Raw genomic sequence first — 21,613 nt, 5'->3', positions numbered from 1 at the left:
GATCGCATGTTCACATTGCCATTTGCCCAAAATGCATCGCGCGCCTTCATGTCGCTCTCTTCGGCTCCACCAACAAAGTGAAGGTTGGAAACAATTTGTCTACCTTACAAAATCCCTTTGAATCCTCAAAAATCCTTACACCGTTTTTGTTGATTTGAAGTGATCTGAAATAATTAACGCTTGGTGTGTCCATTTGTGTTATTTTCGCTCCAGATGGTGCAGCGACTGACTTATAGACGTCGTCTTTCCTACAATACCAAATCCAACAGGAAAAGGATGTGAGTTGAGCGAAGAGTGAATGTTACCTTTTATTACGATCGTTTTGTCCTTCCGTTAAAACTCAAGTGAACAGTGAACATAATTCTAATTTATCTTTTTTGTTCTCTCTTTTCGCTATCTGCAGCTCCAAGACTCCTGGTAAGTTTGTTTTGAATCTTTATCTCTTTTGTAACTCGTGCAAATTGTGGCATAGTCTTCAGATGATTACGAAAAGATCTTCGTATTTTTTCTGCTGAAATGAGAAGTCTGTATTTTGAAGAGTTTTTTAAAGTATTGTTTTCTTGACGTTTCTCTGCATTGTCAATCCGTTTGGGGAGTTGTTTCTCTGACAGCTCTCTATATATTTTGCAGAGCTATTAGAATACTTGGTTCCATCTTGATCGTGTTGTCTGATTGTCCGGGTGAGAATTCCCCATCGATTTCACTTGGTTCTGAAAACGTCTGTAACACCACCATCGTTCCTTTTCAAGGCGATATCAATCAGACAACACAATCATCTGTTTCCTTCTTTTCTCAAACCATTTTTTGTTCTGTTGTTTCTCTCTATCCTTGCCAATTAACGTTCAATTAATTTTATTTTTAAGGAGGAAAGTTGGTTTACTTGTACACAAAGAAGCCAGGCAAGGTTCCAAGATGTGGAGGCTGCCCAAAGAAACTCCAAGGAGTGAGTAGATATTTAGAGGGTGTTACTCAGAAGCATGAACATGGGTTTTATTTCCAGTTAAAGAGAATAATATCTTACAAAGGATCAATGTCAGTATCTGATCAACTGTGCACCCACCCCTCCCCTAACCCAACAACCATTAACTGACAACAAGTGTGGGTTGATGGTTAAGGGAGGGGTAGGTGTGCAGTTTCCCCAGATGCTGGTATTGACCCCTGACAAACAAACTTGATGAATTGGTTTGACAATGTTTTCAACTGGAGAAAAGAGGAGTGTAGATGTTGCAGTTTACATTAAGTTTCAGGTCATGGCAATTTCATACTGTATTGATTAGTTTTCCTCTTTGCAATTGGTACCACTATCCTTGCACACAGAAAAAGACAAATCAAAAAATTTGAAAATCACCTCAACCTGAAATCATTTAGAAAAACTACAACTTGGGGTAATATCTTAGACAAAAAGAAAGAAATGATAACTGCTTTACCAACAGAAGTGTGTAGTTCTTGTTGCTTCATTTTTACATCAGGAGTTTGGCAATTAACAACCAGAGATTACTGGTATACCTAGTTTTTAATGCCAGCTTTTCTTTTTATGGACATTGACAAGTAGATAAACAAATTTCCTTTTTATTTTTTTCTAAGAGTCAGATCAAACAAATTCAATTAAAAAAAGAGCTTTTAGGTTAAGCCTGTATTTGTAGTGACTGGCAAATGTCTACTATGCACTCACCTTATTTGAACCATCCATCAATTTCCATTGATTTTTGCAAAACTGTTATGTAGTTGCCAGCTCTCCGTCCAAAGAAGTTGATGCACATCTCTAAGCCCCGAAAAACTGTAAGCAGAGCATATGGTGGCTCACGATGCGCCCGTTGTGTGAGAGAAAGGTAAGGGTTGTCCGCACCTCAGAAGAATATATTTCTCCATGGAAAGAGCTACATCCTAAAAATTGGTTACTTTTGAGTAAATATTACTCTTGAAAAATACCTTTGCTGAAAATCTTAAACACCAATGATGAACTTTTTCATGACCACTTAGCAATTGTTGCCAGTTTAACCCTTTGCACTTTAATATCAGTATGCATATTCTCCATACTGTTCTCTATACATTTCCTACTGTGCTGAGAAGAGGAATTTGTTTCATGATCAAGAGCAATTTCAGTTGGTGATCATTGACTTTAATCTTGTGACCTTAATGGGTGATTCAAGAAAGACAGTGTAAGGAGAAATTAAATGCTAAACACTCTAAAGAGTCAAAGTTTGAGAAGAAGAAAAAAAGAAAAAAGCTTACCTAATGACTCAACCACACTGAACACCACTCCAAGTTCGACAAGCTGAAAATTTTCTTCAACAGTAATATCCACATCTGGAACTTCAGGAAGGTCCTGAAAATAATCCTTTAACCCTTGACACTTTAATATCAGTATGCATTTTCTTCATACTGTTCTCCATATATTTTCTAAGGTGCTGAGAAGGAGAATTTGTCTAATAATCAAAAGGTTCTTTAGTTGGTGATTATTTTCTTTATTTTTGTAACTTTAATGTCTGATTCAGGGGGGATATTAGATGCTAGACTCTCTAAGGGGTTAAAGGTTTTAGAAGGATTTTTTAAAATTTTTTTGATTCATCAGATTTTACCTTTATTTTTTATAGGATAGTCAGGGCTTTCCTTATTGAGGAACAGAAGATTGTTGTCCGTGTCCTTAAAGCACAGCAAGGGAAAAAAACATCCTCTGATTAAAGCTGAAAAATAAATGTTTTGTTGTACATACACTGTCTGTGTTTGCTTTATGCCTGCTATTTAGCAAGCAATTTTTCATGTGGTGGGGGGGAGGACACATTTTTTTTTTCCTTATTATTCATTAGTCTGCTTTTTTGCCTTCACTTTCGCTCTCACCAGTCTTTTATATCCATTATGGAAGCTCAGGGTCGTCATTGAACTTCATCTGAGCTGAGTGGGCAACTGAATTGATTAATGCTTTGAAATTTGATATATGAACTCCAGTGAGGGTAGAAACTCATTTGGTTCTGAAGGATTTTTTTTCGAGCTATGCTTGTGATATATTTCCTCTACACCAGCCTGCTAAACAACACGAACTATGCAAGCTCCCTTTTGAATACTGTGAAGTACTGCCCGCCAAATTGACCAGTCATAGCCCTAGTATGAACTAAGAGATAACATAAACTAGAATGTTATTTACCATTAAAGAAAGTGTAACTTTCTAGAAGAACATTTGTGGAAACAGAAAAAATCGTGAACTAATTCTCGCTATCTGGAGTCGTAGGTCGGTCGTACTCGGATACCTATTGAGAAATAACGAATGCAGCTGTACTGTTGCATGTTAAACTGAAATACTCACCCACTCTTGTCTGACATTGTAAGTGAACATGACACAGTTTCTATATTTTCAATTCTCGTCAGTACTGTAACCTTAGAAACTACCCCCTTCATTTTCAGTAACCCTTAAAAAAAATAAAGAAATGAAATAAAACGTGATGTAGCCCGGGTACCCCAAAAAATACGGCGGACTTTGCTCTAAAGTAAGTAACTTACAGACCCACTGAAACAACTCAAAACAACACAAGACAGCTCCAGAGGAAAGGATACTTGTCGCGGATTTCTTAGATTAACAGATGGGAATAAGTTTCTCTTTGCCGTTACTCATTGAGATTTTGACCGCCTTGGATGCGAATTTGGGAATTCCCGGCCTTAATTTGCGTCATAACATCCATGTTACATTGATCATTTGCCGGTAGTTCCTAATTCAACAAGTCCAACAAGAGGCTTCAGAGCTCAAATTTATACGTATTTTTAGCATCTTTGAGAGTGGCAAAGAGAGGCTTCCCAGGAAAAGTGACGACTAACGTGAACAAAAATTCGTGGATATAGTAAGGTGAATTTACGTTTCGAAATCTGAATATCACCACTACCGTCATGGTCATTGTTTAACGTTTAAACCAAAACATCAGTATGTCTTTTCTCTACACTGTTCTCTGTACATTTCCTAAGGCGATTACAAGGAGAATTTATTTCACAATCTAGAATTTCTTTAGTTGGTGATCATTTTCTCTATTCTCGTGACTCCATTGAATGGTTCAGGAGATATATTGTAAGGAGAAATTTGATGCTAATCACTCTTCAGTGTCAGAGGGTGATTGATCAACTCTGAATTACGAATTCAAACTCACAATCATTGTCTGTCAATATCTATCTCTGTGAAATTATTTTATTTAGTTTCACTTAATTCAGATCCTTTTTTATTTTCATACTTCGAAACGAGAATATTGTCAGTTTACACAGCTAAGAAAACTTTTTGAGACCACCAGTTTCTCTGCATGAATAATTAATTCAACAGCAAGATAATTGTTATCTGATCGACACTCTTCCAATATTTTGTCGATCACAAAATGAATCCTTCCGAAGCAAAGGTATTCAGTTCCGGAATTTCCGGTTTCATATCTTCAAAAAAACGCAAGGATTTTGCCTACAGTCGGCTTGATCAAACAGACAATGATTCGGTGGAATTCTCGAACGTCCATTTTCAGAAGGATCACACTCCTCTCTGTACCAAGCTCTTCTTTGGTCTCCTGGCCTTGATGCTTTTATTTGCAACTGTGGCAACGACGGTTTTTCTAATGAACTGGAAACATTTTACGGTCGATCTTCGCTTGGAAGAAGGCAATGTACGAGTTTATAAATTCGACCAGCAAGTCAAGATCAATGGCAACGAAGCTACCACGACAAACATGTCTATTGTTGTTTCGATGCACGTCATTAACAGAACTGAAGACGATTGTTGGTTTGGAGTAGTTCTTAATTTACCAAAGGAATCAAAAACTTACTCTCACTCCAAAGACTTTACATTTCTTACCCACGTTTCAAACGCAGAACTTGTCGATTTTCAGGATGGCCCAGAAAACCATTTTAAAGTGTTCGGAAATCACCTTGACACCAACCAGGAGCTTTCGTTTTATGTTTATAATGTCTTAAACCAACTTCTTCCAATAATCAAAGTGAGGCTTTACGAATTTGTGCTCAGCAAACTGTCGAGCTCTTCCTCGAATTTTGCTGTGACAAAAAACGTACTTTTACCAGGCCGTGTTCATCTTAAACGCACCATCATGACAAAACGTGATACAGTGATTGTAACGACCCGGGCTGAACCAGGCGACTTTGAAAGCTTTTCAGCTGATGAGAAAGGAAGATCGACTTCATGGAGGCTTTCATACGACGAAACTACTGTTGTTGACAAGAGAACTGGGATGGTTGACAGAGGCGATATGTCTGTCTCTGCTCATCTCCCAATAAGCTCTGATTTTACATCGGGGCGCAAGCGTAAACCCATCCATGGATTAGAGGTGTCTTTTCGAAGCACTGTGGAATCGGTTGACGAATCTGAAGCGGAAGGGAAAAAATGGAGGGAAATTTTAGAGAACGAGAAAGATTTCAACCAGCTGCTAACTCTTCCCTCTGTTAAGGAATCGGTGTTATTGTATTTTGCACCGCCGAAGGGTAACCCCCGGAAAAAGCCCTCAGAGGTTATAAAAGAGCTGATAAAATTAAGCAGAAACTCTCACGGAAGATCAACAAAACTTCCTCCAATGATTAAGATTGAACAGTATAGTACTGTAAATGCTGATGAATCAGACGGAGCTGAAAACGATTACCAAAACGATGACGATGATGAAGAGTTTAGTGATAACAGTGTTGAAACTGATGATGATGATGATAGCGAAAATGATAACGATGACGATGAAAATGTGCCATACTGGCCTCAGCCGAATTACGCACCATATGGAATCGGTTACGAAGTCAAACGAAAGAGGTCTGTCACAGCAAGAAGATCGCAGATCATCAAAAAAGCTGCCAGGAAATCACGAACAGAACAGGAGACACCCGAATTAGATGAGATCTGGGACGAAATCACTTCCTCTGCCCCAGCTCCTATCCGAGAACCTCCACGTGTCATTCACTCATCAATCTTTGGGTTCGATTTCCTTGCAGAGATTGATTACAGCGTTAAAGCCAATGACGAAAATGACAGTGATAACGATGATGATAGTGATAATGACAACGACGAGGATTGGTCTGTAACCACTAGCTACCAGATCGCATTGAAACAGTACCGTATATCAGCCTTCAGTAAAGTTCACACACTGAGCGCGCTAAGAAGCAAATTGCCACGAGAAGGGCAACAGAAAACTAGTCGATGGACGGTTGATGCCGGTGACTTCGTAAGTCAAAAAACTAAGAGCAATTTCAATTGACTTTTGAAAGTTATTCGGGATTGCGTGATTTTGTTCTCAACGCATGCTGTGATTGGTCCAGAGAAGTCACGCCATCCTCTCAAACAAAATGAGACTCGGTCACCCGCGCTTGCCTATAGAGAAATTTTCAATTGAGCGTTGAAAGTAATCCGGTATTGCGTTAGTTTAACTTAAGTTTGCTCAGTGATTGGCCCAGAAAAGTCACTGATTTTGCTTTCACTGCACGCTGTGATAGCGCTCTAGAAAAGTCACGCCATCCTTTCAACCAGATTCAGATGCTTTATAACGCGCCAAGCGGTTTGGTTGTTTTCGCTTTGATCTCTGATTGGCTAATGATAATTCAAATCTTTACTCTGATTAGTCGTTGTGATTGCTTTGGTTTAAGTTTTTCGACACTCAATTGAAACTTGCTCTAAACCATTCAGACTTGCTTGTTTTAACTCCAAGTTTTAATAAGCTTTTGTGATATTTTCTCTTAATTTCTCTGATTAGCTTCCGGGGCTATGTTCTGTTTTAGGTTTTACGACAAAGATTTGCTAACAAAGGTTTCTTTAATGTTATGCCCATTTACTTTACCAGGTGATGTGCATTCCTCTGTTTTACCTTCAACGTCTGTGTGGAGCCATTCGACTCACCTTTGATATAACAGTTATTTACAGCCTACCGCGACTGTCCTTGTCATATCCAGTTGAACTGAGTGTCCACATTGGACAGACAGTCACCACCAACGCTACTTTGTCTGGACACGCTTCCACGTGGTTTCACAAGAGCGGATTTTACACCAAAGGTAAAATTCATTTTGGGCTTTGTAATACGGCGCGACTACGTATCAGTTCCTCCACGCTTGCTTCAAAGTTTAGCTTATTTCTGAGAGTACCCACTTTACTCCTTCCTCCATAGTGATCCCAGGGGTAACAGAGAATTATTTTGACGAGGTTTGAGATGTATTTCACGAGATACGTAGTATGATACATCCGTCATTACAAGGTCTGCATCCCAAATACTGACTCGCGTATCTTCCGCAGCTAATCTCCAGAGGGGGGGAAGGAATACTTACTTTTCAAGTTAAATTGAATGTACCACTGGATAGGGTTGCATTTTCACGACTGGATTTTTCATAGTAGGGGGTTCTAAAAGACCAACGGCACCTACCCAACAAAATTTGATTTACTTCCCAGTATATCGTAAGTTCCCCTCACATTTACGGACCGGTCATTTGGGGATCAGAGGATTTGGTTCGTATCACAACAAAATTCAGCTGATTCCCTCATAACTCATTAAGCTCTGTAGCATTCTAATGATCTTACCTCGCTGGCAGTCAATCTTATTTTACTTTTCTATCATCATAACTTGGCAGAGTCCAGTGCCTTTAAAATAATTCATGAATTTTCTATTTTTTGTTTTTTGTTTTTGTTTTTTTGTCAACAGGAACCGTTGCCATGGCAACGTTACCAGTGCGGTTGTCTTTCAAAGAGGACACCTCACCCGAATGGTGCGTCAATGGGAATCTTGAGCAAAAAATGGTTCGCATCGACACGGTGCCCCGGTCTTCTTGGAATTGTTCTCTGGATTTTTTTAAGTTCGCTGACACTTGCCTTGGGCTCTCAGCTAAAAACACATCTCTGCTGACCTTTGATCTTCATTACAGCTCAGCTGAAGGAACGATGTTTGACAACTGGCATTACCCAGTTACCTGTGTACATCGAAAGGGTTATTTTCCAAACTGAAATAGCACATCCGGATAAAACGTTGTAAAAATTATATAGGATATAAACATACATTAAGGACTAAGCACTAGTGCCCTGGCCCTTTCAGCCAGCTATTTTCGCCTAGAGCCTGGGATCGACTTTTCAAATAGATGATGGCACCTAAGGGTTTCTTTTCGTGCTTCAGGTTACCAAATAGAGCAGGCGCTCTGATAAGTGGGCGTGATCTCGAGCCTCCGCTCGCGCGAGAGCGAGCAAGGATCAAGCTAATTCACTCTTTTCCTCCTTGAAGTACGTGCGTTTCGTGACGTATGAGCTTGTCTGTAGACAACAACGATAAAACGTCCGAATCAAACGTCCTCTTTTCCATTGTCCTTCATTAAGCGCAGAAAATAAAAGGATTAGACGGAGCTTCTTTCAACGCTTTGAAAATGTTGGGAAGGAAGTGTAAGTCATACTTAAGTGTACTGGACCACACCCTTCAAACGAATGTCCGGTTCCGCTTTGATTTTAGGGAATTGATTTCGGTGCCCTTTCCTGTAGTCTACGCTTGATTTGTCGGCTGTCCAGTCTTTTAAATGTTGTCCTTGACTACGAGCATCAAAAGTCAATATGGAAAATGGGTAAGGAGTTGTTGACAACGCAATTGTTTTTCTCTAAGAACGTTGTCTGATGAAGCGGAGAGCTAACGCCATCTAAACTCTCTATGATAGCCAATTTACATTATCAATTTATTTGGAAGCTTACCTCCATGTAATGAGATGCTTTGTTAACGCAAAAATGTGCAAAATTTTGGAAACATGTACAGCTCTAGCTTTGAGAATCTAATGAGCTGATTGGCTTACGCCAGAGAAATCGCTAGAGGATACAAAGTCGTCAAAACGATGACGATGTGGTCTCTGAAAACACATAAGAAAGGGAGAGCAGGAGACTATTGAGATATTTTGTTGAAGCGTTCTATGAAAGGTTTACGAATGCAGAATTGAGGTATTTCGTTTATTGCGTTCTCCAGAATTATTACATCCCATGGGTAGGATTTATTTGATCCTATTTTGAATTGATTTGCTGTCGGGAAAAAATCAAACTCACGAATCAAATAACACAGATATAAATTGAGGTATCAATTTTATTCCTGAAACCTTGCTGATAACACAGAGTGACAGATAACGGATGAAGTAAGCAATCCAAATTGTCGTTCATTACAGAATCGCGCTCATTGAAAAACGTCGCACGGGAAAATGCAAATAAGCTAGAAAAGAGAAAGAGAGCATGCGTAACTTCACGCAGGCCTGTCAATCCGACTGTCAATCATGTAATCCCCCGTGTACGCAGTGTTCGAAAGTATTGTTTCTTGTGCAGACAACCGAAACGTAGCGCTTTTCATCGAAGAAGAATAGACGTAATTAGTGGCGTTATCTTGATTAGGTTATATTGTTTAAAAATCGGTCAGATGTAAAATTAAATTACCTTTCAAATGCCGGGTTTTCAATTTGTGTTAAGACTCAAATGCGGCAGATTTGCGAGGTTCGACCATCAACTTCGCCAAGAAAGCAAAACATCACAGAAATATTCCTTTTAGTAAAATTTCCGTACTGCCCCATACTATCGTAAAACAAATCTGTTTTCCCAATGGTAAAGTATTGTTTTTGTCACTCTATCCAAGAACTGAACGTATAATGTAGTGTGGGGCTGTGCGGAATTTTACCTTCCTTTTTGGCCCGTTATTGCCGTCAGTTTCAGATAACACGTCGGTAGTCTAATTACTTTTCGAAAAGCTTAAGTATACGTTGTAGATTCCCGCTCCACGTAGGTGCACGCTCACGCTCATAAGCTTACGGATGAACACTTCACGCTCTTTTGATATGCAAACGCGGCCCTCGCTCTTTACCGACGAAAAGAGCATTTCGTCACTTTGAAACAATGCTAATTGCTCCAATTGTATCTCCATTGTCTCTAAACGGACGCAAAGCGAAATTTTACAACTCCCGTTTGGGAATTTGTCAATTCAGATCTAAAGCGACCGAAGTTGGCGGTGAGCGTTTGCAACCTCATTCCAAGGTCATTGCGCCCGCAAAGCATCATGGGTACCCCACTTTTCTCGGGCGACGCTTTTCAATGGGCGCGATTCCGTAATGACTAATTATCGTTCGGAATATCTCTGATAGGAATATGTATTTTTACTGGGATACCTGTGGTAGCCCAGTCATAAAATGCCTTTGTTTTTTTGTCTTTTTTTTTTTTTTTTTTTCCTCCGCCACAAAATGGAAAAATTGCGCAATAGTACCCAGAGTTCATTGGGCCCTCAACACCATGACAACTAACTGTGATCCAATGAGGGTGAAGATGTTCACATGCTGATCACGTGTTATCTTGATGATGATTGACGTTGTCATGCATGGACAGGTCCGGGTCACATGACGAGCACGAGATTTTCTTTTGTCGGTCGTTTCGTATTTCAATGGGTTTGGATTACGATCACCTGAAGCGTTATAGCGCAAACGCTCGAAATACTTACAGACGCATACACAAGTCGTATTGTTCGCGGCCAGTCCACACTAAAAGATGTTATTGAGCGGTAATTTTGGACCGGATTGAGTCGCGAACTGTGTATCCGTTGTAGTTTCTGGTGATATCTGCCGTTTTAAGCTTGCTTTACCATCACTGTTATTCACATCATTTACTTTTATTACGTTGGTAAAATCTGTACAGACATCACACAAACCAACTCGCGCACAAAATAAGAAGAGTATATTGAAGGCTTGAAATTATATTACGATCGATTTTTATCAAGAAATGGGCCATGAATTTTCCACAATAGTGCAAATAATCGTGAAGGCTGATCGAGGAAAAGCGATTGCGTGACGCTCGGTAAGCTGTAAGATGACATGTTATTATTTACCAGACGTAAAAACTCTTCAGATTCTCAGTCTGCATTTTGTACCCACTCTGCAGTCTCCAGTCTATATTTTGTATCCGGTCTGCTGTCTGCATTTTGTATTAACAGGTATCTGTGGCACCAATACAGTTTACTTTTGGTTACATTTGTTCGCACAACACACATAATCTACCACAAAATACCTGTGTGTGAGGTAATTCGACATTTTCGTTCTTTTCCACGTTGATACTCTTCTTTCCTTTTGTAAGAATGTAGACCACAAGTAATCCACCCACCCTACAAAAAATAACTCTTGCATGCATATCATGCCTATGTTTTAAAATAGGTGTATGCCCTTAGCCAGACTTGAGCTCACTATTTCAGTATACTAATCCGACACCCGTAGTATCACTACAGTTGATTCCAAGGATCCAGTACCATCCAGGTATCCCAGTTACCCTGCTCACAGGGTCTAGTTTTTTTTTACTGGGATACCTGTGGTAGCCCAGTCATAAAATGCCTTTGTTTTTTTGTCGTTTTTTTTGTTTTTTTCCTCCGCCACAAAATGGAAAAATTGCGCAATAATACCCAGAGGTCAATGGGGCCTCAACACCATGACAACTAACTGTGATCCAATGAGGTGTTCACATACTGATCACGCGTGTTATCCCTCGACACCATGACAACTAACTGTGACCCAATGAGGTGTTCTCATGCTGATCACGCGTGTTATCTTAACAATGATTGACGTTGTCATGCACAGACAGGGCCGGGTCACATGACGAACACGAGATTTTGCTCATGAAACTCTTTGGTCAGTTGTTTTGAATTTCAACGTAATTGGATTGCGATCTCCTGGAGCATTATAGCGCAAACGCGCAAAATACTTACAGACGCATATACAAGTCGTATTCATCGCGGCTAATCCACACTGAAAGATGTTATTGAGCGGTAATTTTGAAACGGATTGAGTCGCGAATGCTTGAAAGCCATTAAAGCCTAAACGCTGTTCAACTACTGAAGAACATAACTATATGGGATGCAAACTGCTTGTGAAGAAAGACGACATGTTGGATTCACTTGATGGCAAGGAACGTAGCTACGATAACAGTACGAATGGTATAAATTTCACGATCAGAAAGGTGAATCTTATGTTTGTTTTCATTGTAGTTGTATGGATATTCTTTTTTTTAATAAATACGTGATCCAAAACCCTGTGTTTTTTTGTGTATAATGTTGTTATGTTAAATATTGTTTACGCAATTGTCTTGTCACAAGCGGCCCAAGCTCACGTCTCGAGAAAAAGCCAACGATTAATTCATGAACGCGTCACGCGTTGTGTGACTCGGTGTTAAGTTACGAGAGGAACTGCACGCTATAAGGAATAGTACAGGGAACGAAGTATGGTCGATTTACAACGATACATATTTCGAAATATAAACATTTTTCTCGTAAAATCAATAAAACTTACTCATACCCTGTGTATCCGTTGCATAGCATGCCTATGTTTTGAAATAGGTGTATTTTCTTAAGCTTGCTTTACCATCACTGTTCACATCATCTACTTCAATTACGTTGATAAAATCTGTCCAGACATCACACCAACCAACTCGCGCGCAAAGTAAGAAGACTATATTGAAGGCTTGAAATAATATTGCGATCGATTTTCATCAAGAAATGGGCCAGGAATATTCCATAATAGTGCAAATAATCGTGAAGGCGGATTGCAAAACAGCGATTGCGTGACGCTCGGTAAGCTCTAAGATGACATGTTATCATATACCAGACGTAAAAACTCTTCAGATTCTTAGTCTGCATTTTGTACCCACTCTGCAGTCTGCAGTCTATATTTTGTATCCGGTCTGCAGTCTATATTTTGTATCCGGTCTGCAGTCTGCTGTCTGCATTTTGTACTAACAGGTATCCGTGGCACCAATACAGTTTATTTTTGGTTACATTTATTCGCAAAACACACATAATCTCCCACAAAATACCTGTGAGTGAGGTAATTCGACATTTTCGTTCTTTCCCACATTAATATTCTTCTCTCCTTTTGTAAGAATGTAGACATCACTCACAATGTTTCAAGTAATCCACCCACCCTACAAAAAAGGAACTCTTGCACGCATAGCATGCCTATGTTGTGAAATAGGCGTATGCCCTTGGCCAGACTTGAGCGCACTAATTCAGTATACTAGTCCGACACCCGTAGTATCACTACACTTGATTCCAAGGATCCAGTGCCATCCAGGTATCCCAGTTACCCTGCTCACAGGGTCTAGTTCTGTATTGCATTGGTTATAGATAACAGATCATGAAATACGAAAAATAGCAGTTGAACTTAAAATTTAGGTCACATCTCTCAATAAGAAAACGAAAATTTTTATTCATTTTCCAAAGATTAATTCGAAAGTATTCTTAGTTTACGAGAAACAAACAAGCTAAGCAGAGCGTGCCGAAACTGAAAAAGCTAAACATTTTTTCTACGATTTAGACACAAAAATCTTACATTTTGTCTCGAGCGATTTTCTACAAGTTTTTCATGACTTTCTTGACTTTTTTACGCTACCCTAGTCTCCGCCCGCGCCCCGCCTCCATTTTTTCCCCTTTTAATATGTTGTTCTTTCTTGCTATTTTAGGAAACACTTGCCCCTCCTTTATTAAAAAGGATTTCATATCCGCGTAATTGTTCTTTAGCAAATTTGTATGACGTCCTAGCTGAAGTGAATTGCAAAACATCACAAAGGAAGGAATTGTCACGTTTGAAGAAAAATTGTCATGTCATGTCACGCTTGTATGATCACATTTCAACCCCAACTAAGATGTGCTCAAAGTCGCTGATTGAATCTTCCTTGGTGAACAGTTAACTGTCACTTCTTAGGCTGTATTGGAAGAAACAGGATTCACTTCAAATGATAAAGTAGACCTTTCTTTAACATCTTGTCGAAAGCGTTACGTGGTCGTTTAACTGGAGGTTACGTAAACCGGCACGAAAACTGTGGGCGCACAATTTTGCAACTGAAAACCAGGTGACCTAGTTTAGCGAATTCAGTCTGGTTTTTGCGTGTTGAACTCGTTGGTTAGAACAGCCTGTGCTAAGGTTTAAGGCTCTAATCGAACTTTGTTTTGTGTAGGTTGCATCTTTTGTTTTACATATACCTAATTTATGATTTGTAATAATCTGCTAAACCTACTTGCTTCCGAGTAACTTTCATACGAATTTCTAGTAAATTACACTGCCGTGTACACTGTTCTTTCACCTAATTTAAATGTTCTTGTGACCAGTTATGACTAAAAGCCGTAAAACTAATTAGATTCTAGATATTGTGCTGGCATTTCCTTAATTAAAAGTATTATTTTGCACCAATTGTCATTTTAATTATCGCTGCTGGCAATTCAACGAAAACAAAACACAGTTGTCTCACAAAATGAGTTGACAAATATCTCAGAAGTATGATCGCTGATTTAAGTAACGTAAAATGCACATGCATATGATGATCTGCATAAGATTGTCAGTTACGATTGTCAGTTACAGATACTTTCTTTGTTGTTTTTTTCGTTAGAAACAGTTGACATGTTTACACAGAGAGTAATCAGCAGAGTTGAAGACTTTTGTGAAATAGGATCTTGATTCGCGAAAACGTGCCTTGTAAGTGTTTGAAATAATGGGAGAAGAAACCACTACCGATGGAAGCTTACAGATACATCAAAGGTTCGAAAACGAAGGCGATATAGAAAGCCCGACATGCGGATTAGTCTCCTGGAGACCAAACTTTCTTCAGCGTTTTGCCAAGGCGAAATGGTTTCTGCTGTTCCAATGCTGGTTCGTCCTAGCACAAGGCATGATCGTTTCAGGGTTTCAGGGAGTTGTAATTTCCTCACTGGAGAGACGTTTCTCGTTAAAGACAAACGAAATTGGAGTTATCGTCAGTTGTTACGACATTTCTGCCGCAATCATGGCCATCTTAGTGAGTTACTACGGCCATCACCATAAACCGAAGTGGCTCGGCATTGGAGCATTCATTTTAGGAATTGGATGCTTCTTATTCGCTCTCCCACATGTTCTCGTTGGCCGATACGAGCCAGGTTCTAGTGCGACAAATCTTTGTTCTACGGATTCCCTTCCGTCAAACTTGATCTGTAGAAGTTCAGTCTGGTATCACATATTTGTCTTTGTGCTCGCGGAGTTTTTTATCGGAATCGGAGCTACCCCCGTGTATATTTTGGGGACTGCATTCATCGATGAGAATGTCCGCCGCACCACGTCGGGTTTGTTTCTTGGAATTATGTACGCTGTGGCAACGTTTGGTCCTGCTGTGGGGTTTCTGCTTGGAGGAGAATTTCTCAGGATATATGTTGATATCAAGCAGGTATTATGGTAATGATGTCTTCTTTTAGAGTTTGGATCAGAATTTTTTTGTAGATAAGTGACATTTACCCCAAGGGAAGGTACCTAGCAAAACCAAATAGAGTAATCCTTCAAAATTTCATAGGCAGGTGCAGCATGCTTAATGAATTCTGAACCTTATTCCTGTCAAAAGATCTGTAAATTTCCTTACATAATTCAGATTTGATTATGGAGTAATCTGGATGATTTACAAATTACGTGAGCTCTGAGTAGTTGTAGGGTGGGTCAGTGGGCAAAACACCTCCTTCTCCCAAGAACATATTTTTGTCTCGTTTGCAGACAAGTAAAACTTAAATGTAGGCTGGCTGTATGCTGGCTTCAGGCTGGAACAACACAGGTAATCTGTTACCAAAATAGAGCTCTCTATAAAGAGTGTTAATGGTCATGCAAGTTTATATCTGTGATCCCTATCAGTGACTAGCATCTAATTTCTCCTAACCATATCACCCTGGAATCAAACAATAAGGTCATGATAATAAAGGAAATGATCACCTATTAAAGAGGCTCTTGACTGTTAAACAAATTCTCTTTTTCTTCACCTAAGGGGATATATAGAGAACAGTGAGGAGAATATATATACTGATGTGAGGATGTCAAGGGTTAATGCTGTTCATGTTTCTCAAATTTCAGCCAGAGGGTGTAAGTCTTACACCTGAGGATTCAAACTTTATTGGGGCATGGTGGATGGGGTACATCCTTGGTGGCTCACTGTCTATCATGGTCAGTCTTCCTTTGCTTGCATTTCCAAGAGAGCTTCCAGGAACACCACAAATCCGAGCTGAAAAACAGAGATTTTCAGATACTGTGGAGGATGACAATATGCCACATACACTGAAGCAGCTACTTCCCTCACTTAAGTCACTTCTTACAAACAAGCCTTTTGTATTTCTTTCTCTTGCCTCAGCATTTGAGGGATTTGCTGTGGGCGGTTTTTCTACATTTTTACCCAAATTTGTTGAGGCGCAGTTTCGTATCTCAGCTGGCCTGGCAAGCACATATACTGGCCTAGTGGTAGTACCAGGAGGGTGTGGAGGCATGCTCTTTGGAGGTTATCTTGTAAAAAGAATGAAATGGACTTGTGACAAGACTATTAGAGCTTGTTTTGTTATTGCCTGCTTAGCTACACTCTGGGCAGCAGGACTGTTCTTTGGGTGTCCCAACAGAGTATTTGTGGGTGTAACAGATCCATACATTAACAGGTATTGATAACCTGCTCTTAAGTGTCTTTCTCTTCTTATCATGGTGTACTCTCTTGTTTCAAACACTAAGAGATCGCTGTGCAGGTTTGAGATTAACTCCCCCTGTAGAAAGTGTGTGTGGGTCTGTCCACTAGTAGGCTATTGGGAAAAAATTGTATTTTCTCAAATAAATACCCATGCTTTAACCCTTTAACCTCTAAGAGTGACTAGCATCTAATTTCTCCATACAATATCACCACTGAATCACACATTAATGTCATGAGAATAAAGGAAATGATCACCAACTGAAGAAACTCTTGATTGTTAGACAAATTCTCCTTGTCAGCACCTTAGTAAATGTACAGAGAACAGTAGGGAGAGTATGAATATTGATGTTAGGGTGTAAAGGGTTAATAAGCTCCCTCTACCAAATAGGAGCAGATAATCGAGGCTAAACTGTATATGGTTTTGCGTGAAATGTGTTTTAAACATTTCCTTATGTATCAGTCCTAGGTCATCACTTGTCAATATTACTTCTTCCTGTAATGCAGCATGTAACTGTGACGTTAAGTACTTTTCACCTGTTTGTTCCAAACAAGATCAGCTAACATTTTACTCCCCTTGTTATGCTGGCTGTAAGGCAGATGACAGATTAGGTGACAAAGTAAGTGTTGTACAGGGATTTCTTTGATTAACCTTTAAACCTCCAAGAGTGATTAGCAATTAATTTCTCCTCTTAGAATCACCCCTGAGGTCATGAAAATAGAGGAAATGATCACCAACTAAAGAAGCTCTTGATTGTTAAACAAATTCTCCTTGTCGGTACTATAGGAAATGTATAGAGAACAGTATGAAGAAAATGTATTCTGATGTTAGGGTGTAAAGGGTTAATTAATGAAGTAGCAGGAGAATACATACCTCATACTGACTGAGTTTGAAGTCTGTGCTGTAAGCTATGGAGTCAACATAGTCTTTGTGGCTCAGACTTCATGAGGACCATTTATCCGAGCAGGATAAAAAGAGATTTTGAAACTTATGGTACAGACCATGAAAATGAGGTTATTGAGATATTTGTTTTAACTGTGGGTTCAATTAGAGGAGGTAGATTTCAGTTCAAACAAACTGTGTTATGAAATGAGGGCACACTAAATTGACCAATCATAGTGCACATACTAAGTGAGAGATAACAGAAATGTACAGCAATGTCCTGAATGTATTTCAGCCAGTGAAAACTTCACAGTAACAGGATAATTTTCCAATTGCAGTTTGCTAAGAAACTCTCCCATTTTACAAGCTGTGACAAGATAGTGACAAAAACTAATTGCAATGAAATTTGATGAATAATAATAATTTTTTTTTTTTTTTACATGCAGGGTTATCAGAACTGTAGCTGTTTTGTGACGCAATCAAATGAGGGAATTCAAGGCAGTGGATGTCAACCAGAATGCAATAACCTTGCTCCCTTCCTTTTCTGCCTTTTTGGTCTCATGGTTTTTACATTTTCAAACAACATCCCAGCAACTACAGCAACTCTCAGGTACAATTTGTGATTTTTAAAAAAATAGATTGTAGTTAGACAGTCGAGGAAGGGAGGGGGGGTGGGGGGGGTCTCCTCTTGGGGTACAGGCTGAGATGTTTATTTATAGTAAAACAATTTCTTAAGATTCTCATGGTGGAAATGCAAATGCACTTCTTGAGCTCTGTCAGTAGAAGCCATTTAATCAGTCAGTCAGTCAGTCAGTCAGTCAATCAGTCATTCAGTCAATCAGTCGATCAGTCAATCAATCAATTGCTCAATCATTTACTATATTTAAACATATTTGACAGTTTGCAGCCTTTCCAAACATCTAGGCAGTTTGGAAAGACACAAAACTCTCGAGCAAAAATTTATTTTTCAAATTGCCACTTTTAATCCCACAGTATCATCAAACACTTTCATTTAACTAATTTATTTTTGTGTTTCAACTCAGTCAGTTAGTCAATAATTTGACCATTCAGAATGCACTGTGTTCTCTGAGACAGAAAATAAGAAGAATGCAAGAATTTTTCAAATTTCTTCAATTAGCATAAGTTTCAAAAATGATTTTGATTAGGTGTAAACTTTAATTTTGTTGCATTATTGAAACTAAATTATGAAATTGATAAAGATCCATTCTCTTTATGTTGTTTGTCATAAATGAGTTATGATTTTAATATATATTTTCCTTGCCCTTAGATGTGTTTCAGAAAGCCAGGGATCATTTGCTCTGGGCATAAACCAGCTTATTGTCCGTATTTTGGCCTTTATTCCTGCCCCAATTGTGTTTGGATATGTGATTGATGCTGCATGTAAACTGCATCAAGAGGACCCTTGTGATCCTGGGGCTAAGAGGAACTGTTTGGAATATGACACTGATTTGTTCAGGTTGGTTTACACCAGAATACAGTCCAACTTACCCCACCCTAGCTCTCCCCTTCCCCCCCCCCTTTCTTGTCAGAATGATGGGTTTTCATAATGACAGCTCAATTTTTTTTCCTCAGTAAAACCTTCAAAGTTTAGATTCTTCAGACATTTTCCTCAAAGTCATTGGAAAAAGGATCAATCCTTCAGATTTAATCTTTTTTAAGGGAGAATTCAGATTCCTGCAATCTTTTTTTCGGAGGGGGCCAGAAGGGAATTGGATTGCTAAAAAATGAAACATTTAGTATAAAGAAAGCAAAGTCTCCTATGAAAGATGCATGGAAAGGGAAACCATTTTGTTTAAATTTATATAAGAGGATTGGGGTATGGAATCTGGGCAGAACATAAAAAAGGGCTACTTCTCTTTTCTCTCCATCTTAGTATCAATTTTTATTTAGTCAACCCTTTAACTTCCATGAGTGATCAACACAGAATTTCTCTTCACAATATTAGTACAACATCAAACAGACCAGTGATGAGAATAAAGAAAATATCAATGAGGGATTATCATTTGATCCAGCACTAAATTCTCAGAACTGACATCATAAGAATTGTATGGAAGACAGTAGGAAGCATTACTAATGAGATCTTGGAAGCAGAAGGGTTAAAATCATTTTCTTAAGTCACTCTTAAATTGTGTGCAGATAACTGACAAGATGGAAAATGCACATTGCCTCTCATTTCACAACTGAAAGAATATTCCATTTCTTGTTAGGTATCTGATGTTAGCTGTTGGTGGTGGTTTTAAGCTTTTATCTGCAGTAGCTTTCTACTTTGCATGGAAATTTTACAAACTGCCATCCCAGAGTCAGTCAAATGAGGGTTTGAATCGAGAGTCTGCTTCATCACAAATAACGATTGTGGATGGACACACCAAAAAAATGCCTGAAACAGAGTTGATTCCTGTTGCACAGTTTATTACAGTTTCAGATTCTGGGGAAGAAAAACCACTTCCTAGCAAGGATTTTGCAAGGACAACCAATGTTTAGATACAATAAACAGGCGACTCCCTTAAATCAGAATTGAAAAATATATATGCTTCCTGGTTACACAATTGTTGAGTCACCTAAAAGTGTTATACTCCATACACAGTTATTGAATCACTTGAAGGGCACAAAATCTTTTGCTCTGAAAATTCAACATTTTATATAATAAAATAATTCAAATAGTACGTGCGCTCTGATTGGCCATAAAACCATTTTACATAGGCATATGTAAACACGGTTTTCATTTCTCTTTCATTAGTTATTTTATAAAAGAAATGTAAAATGGTTTCCGTGTTTACATAGCCTGATGTAAACACTTGGGAGGTTGGGAGAACACTCGATAAGCTGGAAACCACTCTGCTTCGCGTCATGGTTTCCTACGCTTATCTCATGTTCTCCCAACCTCCCGCATGTTTCCATCAGGCTATGTAAACATGGAAGCCATTTTACATTTCTTCATTTTCATTTCAGTATAAACCACACAGTTGAATAGTGCTTTTTGCATTTGCTGATTGGTTAATTTGGAAGTGAATAGCAAGCACTATTCACTTCTGAGCTGTCAATAAGACAAAATCTTGCATCAGGAGTTTAATTGTGACCATATAATTTAGGTATATTGAAAGAAGTAATTAAAACTAATTTTTTGGTTTCTGTGTGATATACTAAGACAGTTATTCACCTAAGTGGGGCTGAGTAATGGTAGATATTTATTGTGGGTCGGTAATGATTGTCAATTATTTAGCAGCTGCTGTAGATATAATTTTGATGATGATCTGTAATTGTACAATTACAGCTTACAGTTGACATCAAAATGACATGGAAGGAACAAAACGTATGACATCAGCTGGGCATCTGAACTCTGACTAATATATTATAGGCAACAAACTACATGTACCCCTGTGGGGTATGGCACTGAAACATTTTCCTACCTTTGAGGAGAATTTTTAAAACTTACTTGACTGTACAGTTTGATCTTCAATAAAAAAAATGTACCTGACCTGATTCTTCATCCAATGTAATATGAGCATATTAATATAATAATTATGTTAGTATTAACTTTATCAATAATGTTATCATTGTTTGAACTCATCATCTCTTATTAATAAAATTGATTCACTTAACTTCGCCTCTATTCACTCTGAATTCAATTGCAAGTTTTTTCAATCATTTTCCAAAGTAAATGTCTGTCCTTTCCTTCATTCTAAGTTTGATAGTTATTTGATACTTTTTGACTTTCATCCAAATTATTTTTCAAGTCATGCCTAATTTAACTTATTTGTCAAATTGTGAAAAAGTTACTAAGATATGTTTCTCAACTCCAGTTTAATCATGTTGACTAACTAAGATAAGTTTCAAAATTAATGTAAAATTCATTTTCAAAAGTAGGAAGACAATCAGTGTTCACAATAGCAAGTGAAAATTGGCTGCAACTTATGCAAGATGCAAACTCAACAAACACAAGCTGGTATTCCACAGCAATGAACCTGTCTCTCTCTAACTTGAAATGTTTCATCCTTGTCAAACATATCAAGCGCTTAACCTAGGTTGGCTTATTGAAAAAGGAACTATCAATTGTATGATTGGCAAGATAGACACATCTAGATGATGTCACTATCAATGGTAACAATGAATTTGCTCCTTAACTACTTAAAGAAAATAGATTCCTCATTGTTGTGGGTCTTGCAGGAGGTGTCTAAGAACATTAGTGATACACTTAGCTGCATCTAGGACATTACTTCTTTGTTCGCACCATATTTTGACATCATCTGTGATATGTTACTAAACAGATGCATGGCATCATAGAATCTATC

The 21,613-nt window shown here is 38.6% G+C and overlaps 3 protein-coding genes across 8 annotated transcripts; all 3 read left to right on the top strand.

The window, feature by feature from the left end:
• The first annotated feature begins 56 nt into the window (after positions 1-56).
• On the top strand, positions 57-2,712 carry LOC113677968 (large ribosomal subunit protein eL34). Its single transcript, XM_089188066.1, has 6 exons — positions 57-83; positions 214-278; positions 404-417; positions 864-943; positions 1,726-1,829; positions 2,595-2,712. Exons 2-6 carry the CDS (start codon positions 214-216, stop codon positions 2,680-2,682), a joined length of 351 nt encoding a protein of 116 aa, XP_089044192.1. The 5' UTR covers positions 57-83; the 3' UTR covers positions 2,683-2,712.
• Positions 2,713-4,276: 1,564 nt separating this feature from the next.
• Positions 4,277-8,323, top strand: LOC113677963 (uncharacterized). Its single transcript, XM_027194823.2, has 3 exons — positions 4,277-6,176; positions 6,789-6,996; positions 7,638-8,323. Exons 1-3 carry the CDS (start codon positions 4,350-4,352, stop codon positions 7,934-7,936), a joined length of 2,334 nt encoding a protein of 777 aa, XP_027050624.2. The 5' UTR covers positions 4,277-4,349; the 3' UTR covers positions 7,937-8,323.
• Positions 8,324-8,440: 117 nt separating this feature from the next.
• On the top strand, positions 8,441-20,923 carry LOC113677964 (solute carrier organic anion transporter family member 4A1). 6 transcript variants are annotated; one of them, XM_027194827.2, is made up of 7 exons: positions 8,441-8,538; positions 14,354-15,160; positions 15,829-16,397; positions 16,884-17,040; positions 17,750-17,913; positions 18,592-18,780; positions 19,532-20,923. In XM_027194827.2, exons 2-7 carry the CDS (start codon positions 14,456-14,458, stop codon positions 19,803-19,805), a joined length of 2,058 nt encoding a protein of 685 aa, XP_027050628.2. In that variant the 5' UTR covers positions 8,441-8,538; positions 14,354-14,455; the 3' UTR covers positions 19,806-20,923. The 6 variants fall into 6 exon arrangements, with proteins under 6 accessions (XP_027050628.2, XP_027050626.2, XP_027050629.2 ...); XM_027194825.2 differs by lacking the exon at positions 8,441-8,538 and adding an exon at positions 13,073-13,819; XM_027194828.2 differs by lacking the exon at positions 8,441-8,538 and adding an exon at positions 13,558-13,819 and having other exon boundaries at positions 14,360-15,160.
• Positions 20,924-21,613: the final 690 nt, after the last annotated feature.

Source organism: Pocillopora damicornis, chromosome 1 (assembly GCF_964200805.1).
Source record: "Pocillopora damicornis chromosome 1, jaPocDami1.2, whole genome shotgun sequence".
Lineage (NCBI taxonomy): Eukaryota > Metazoa > Cnidaria > Anthozoa > Scleractinia > Pocilloporidae > Pocillopora > Pocillopora damicornis.
Note: the sequence above shows the minus strand (reverse complement) of the source record. Positions and strands in the feature narration are given on the sequence as shown.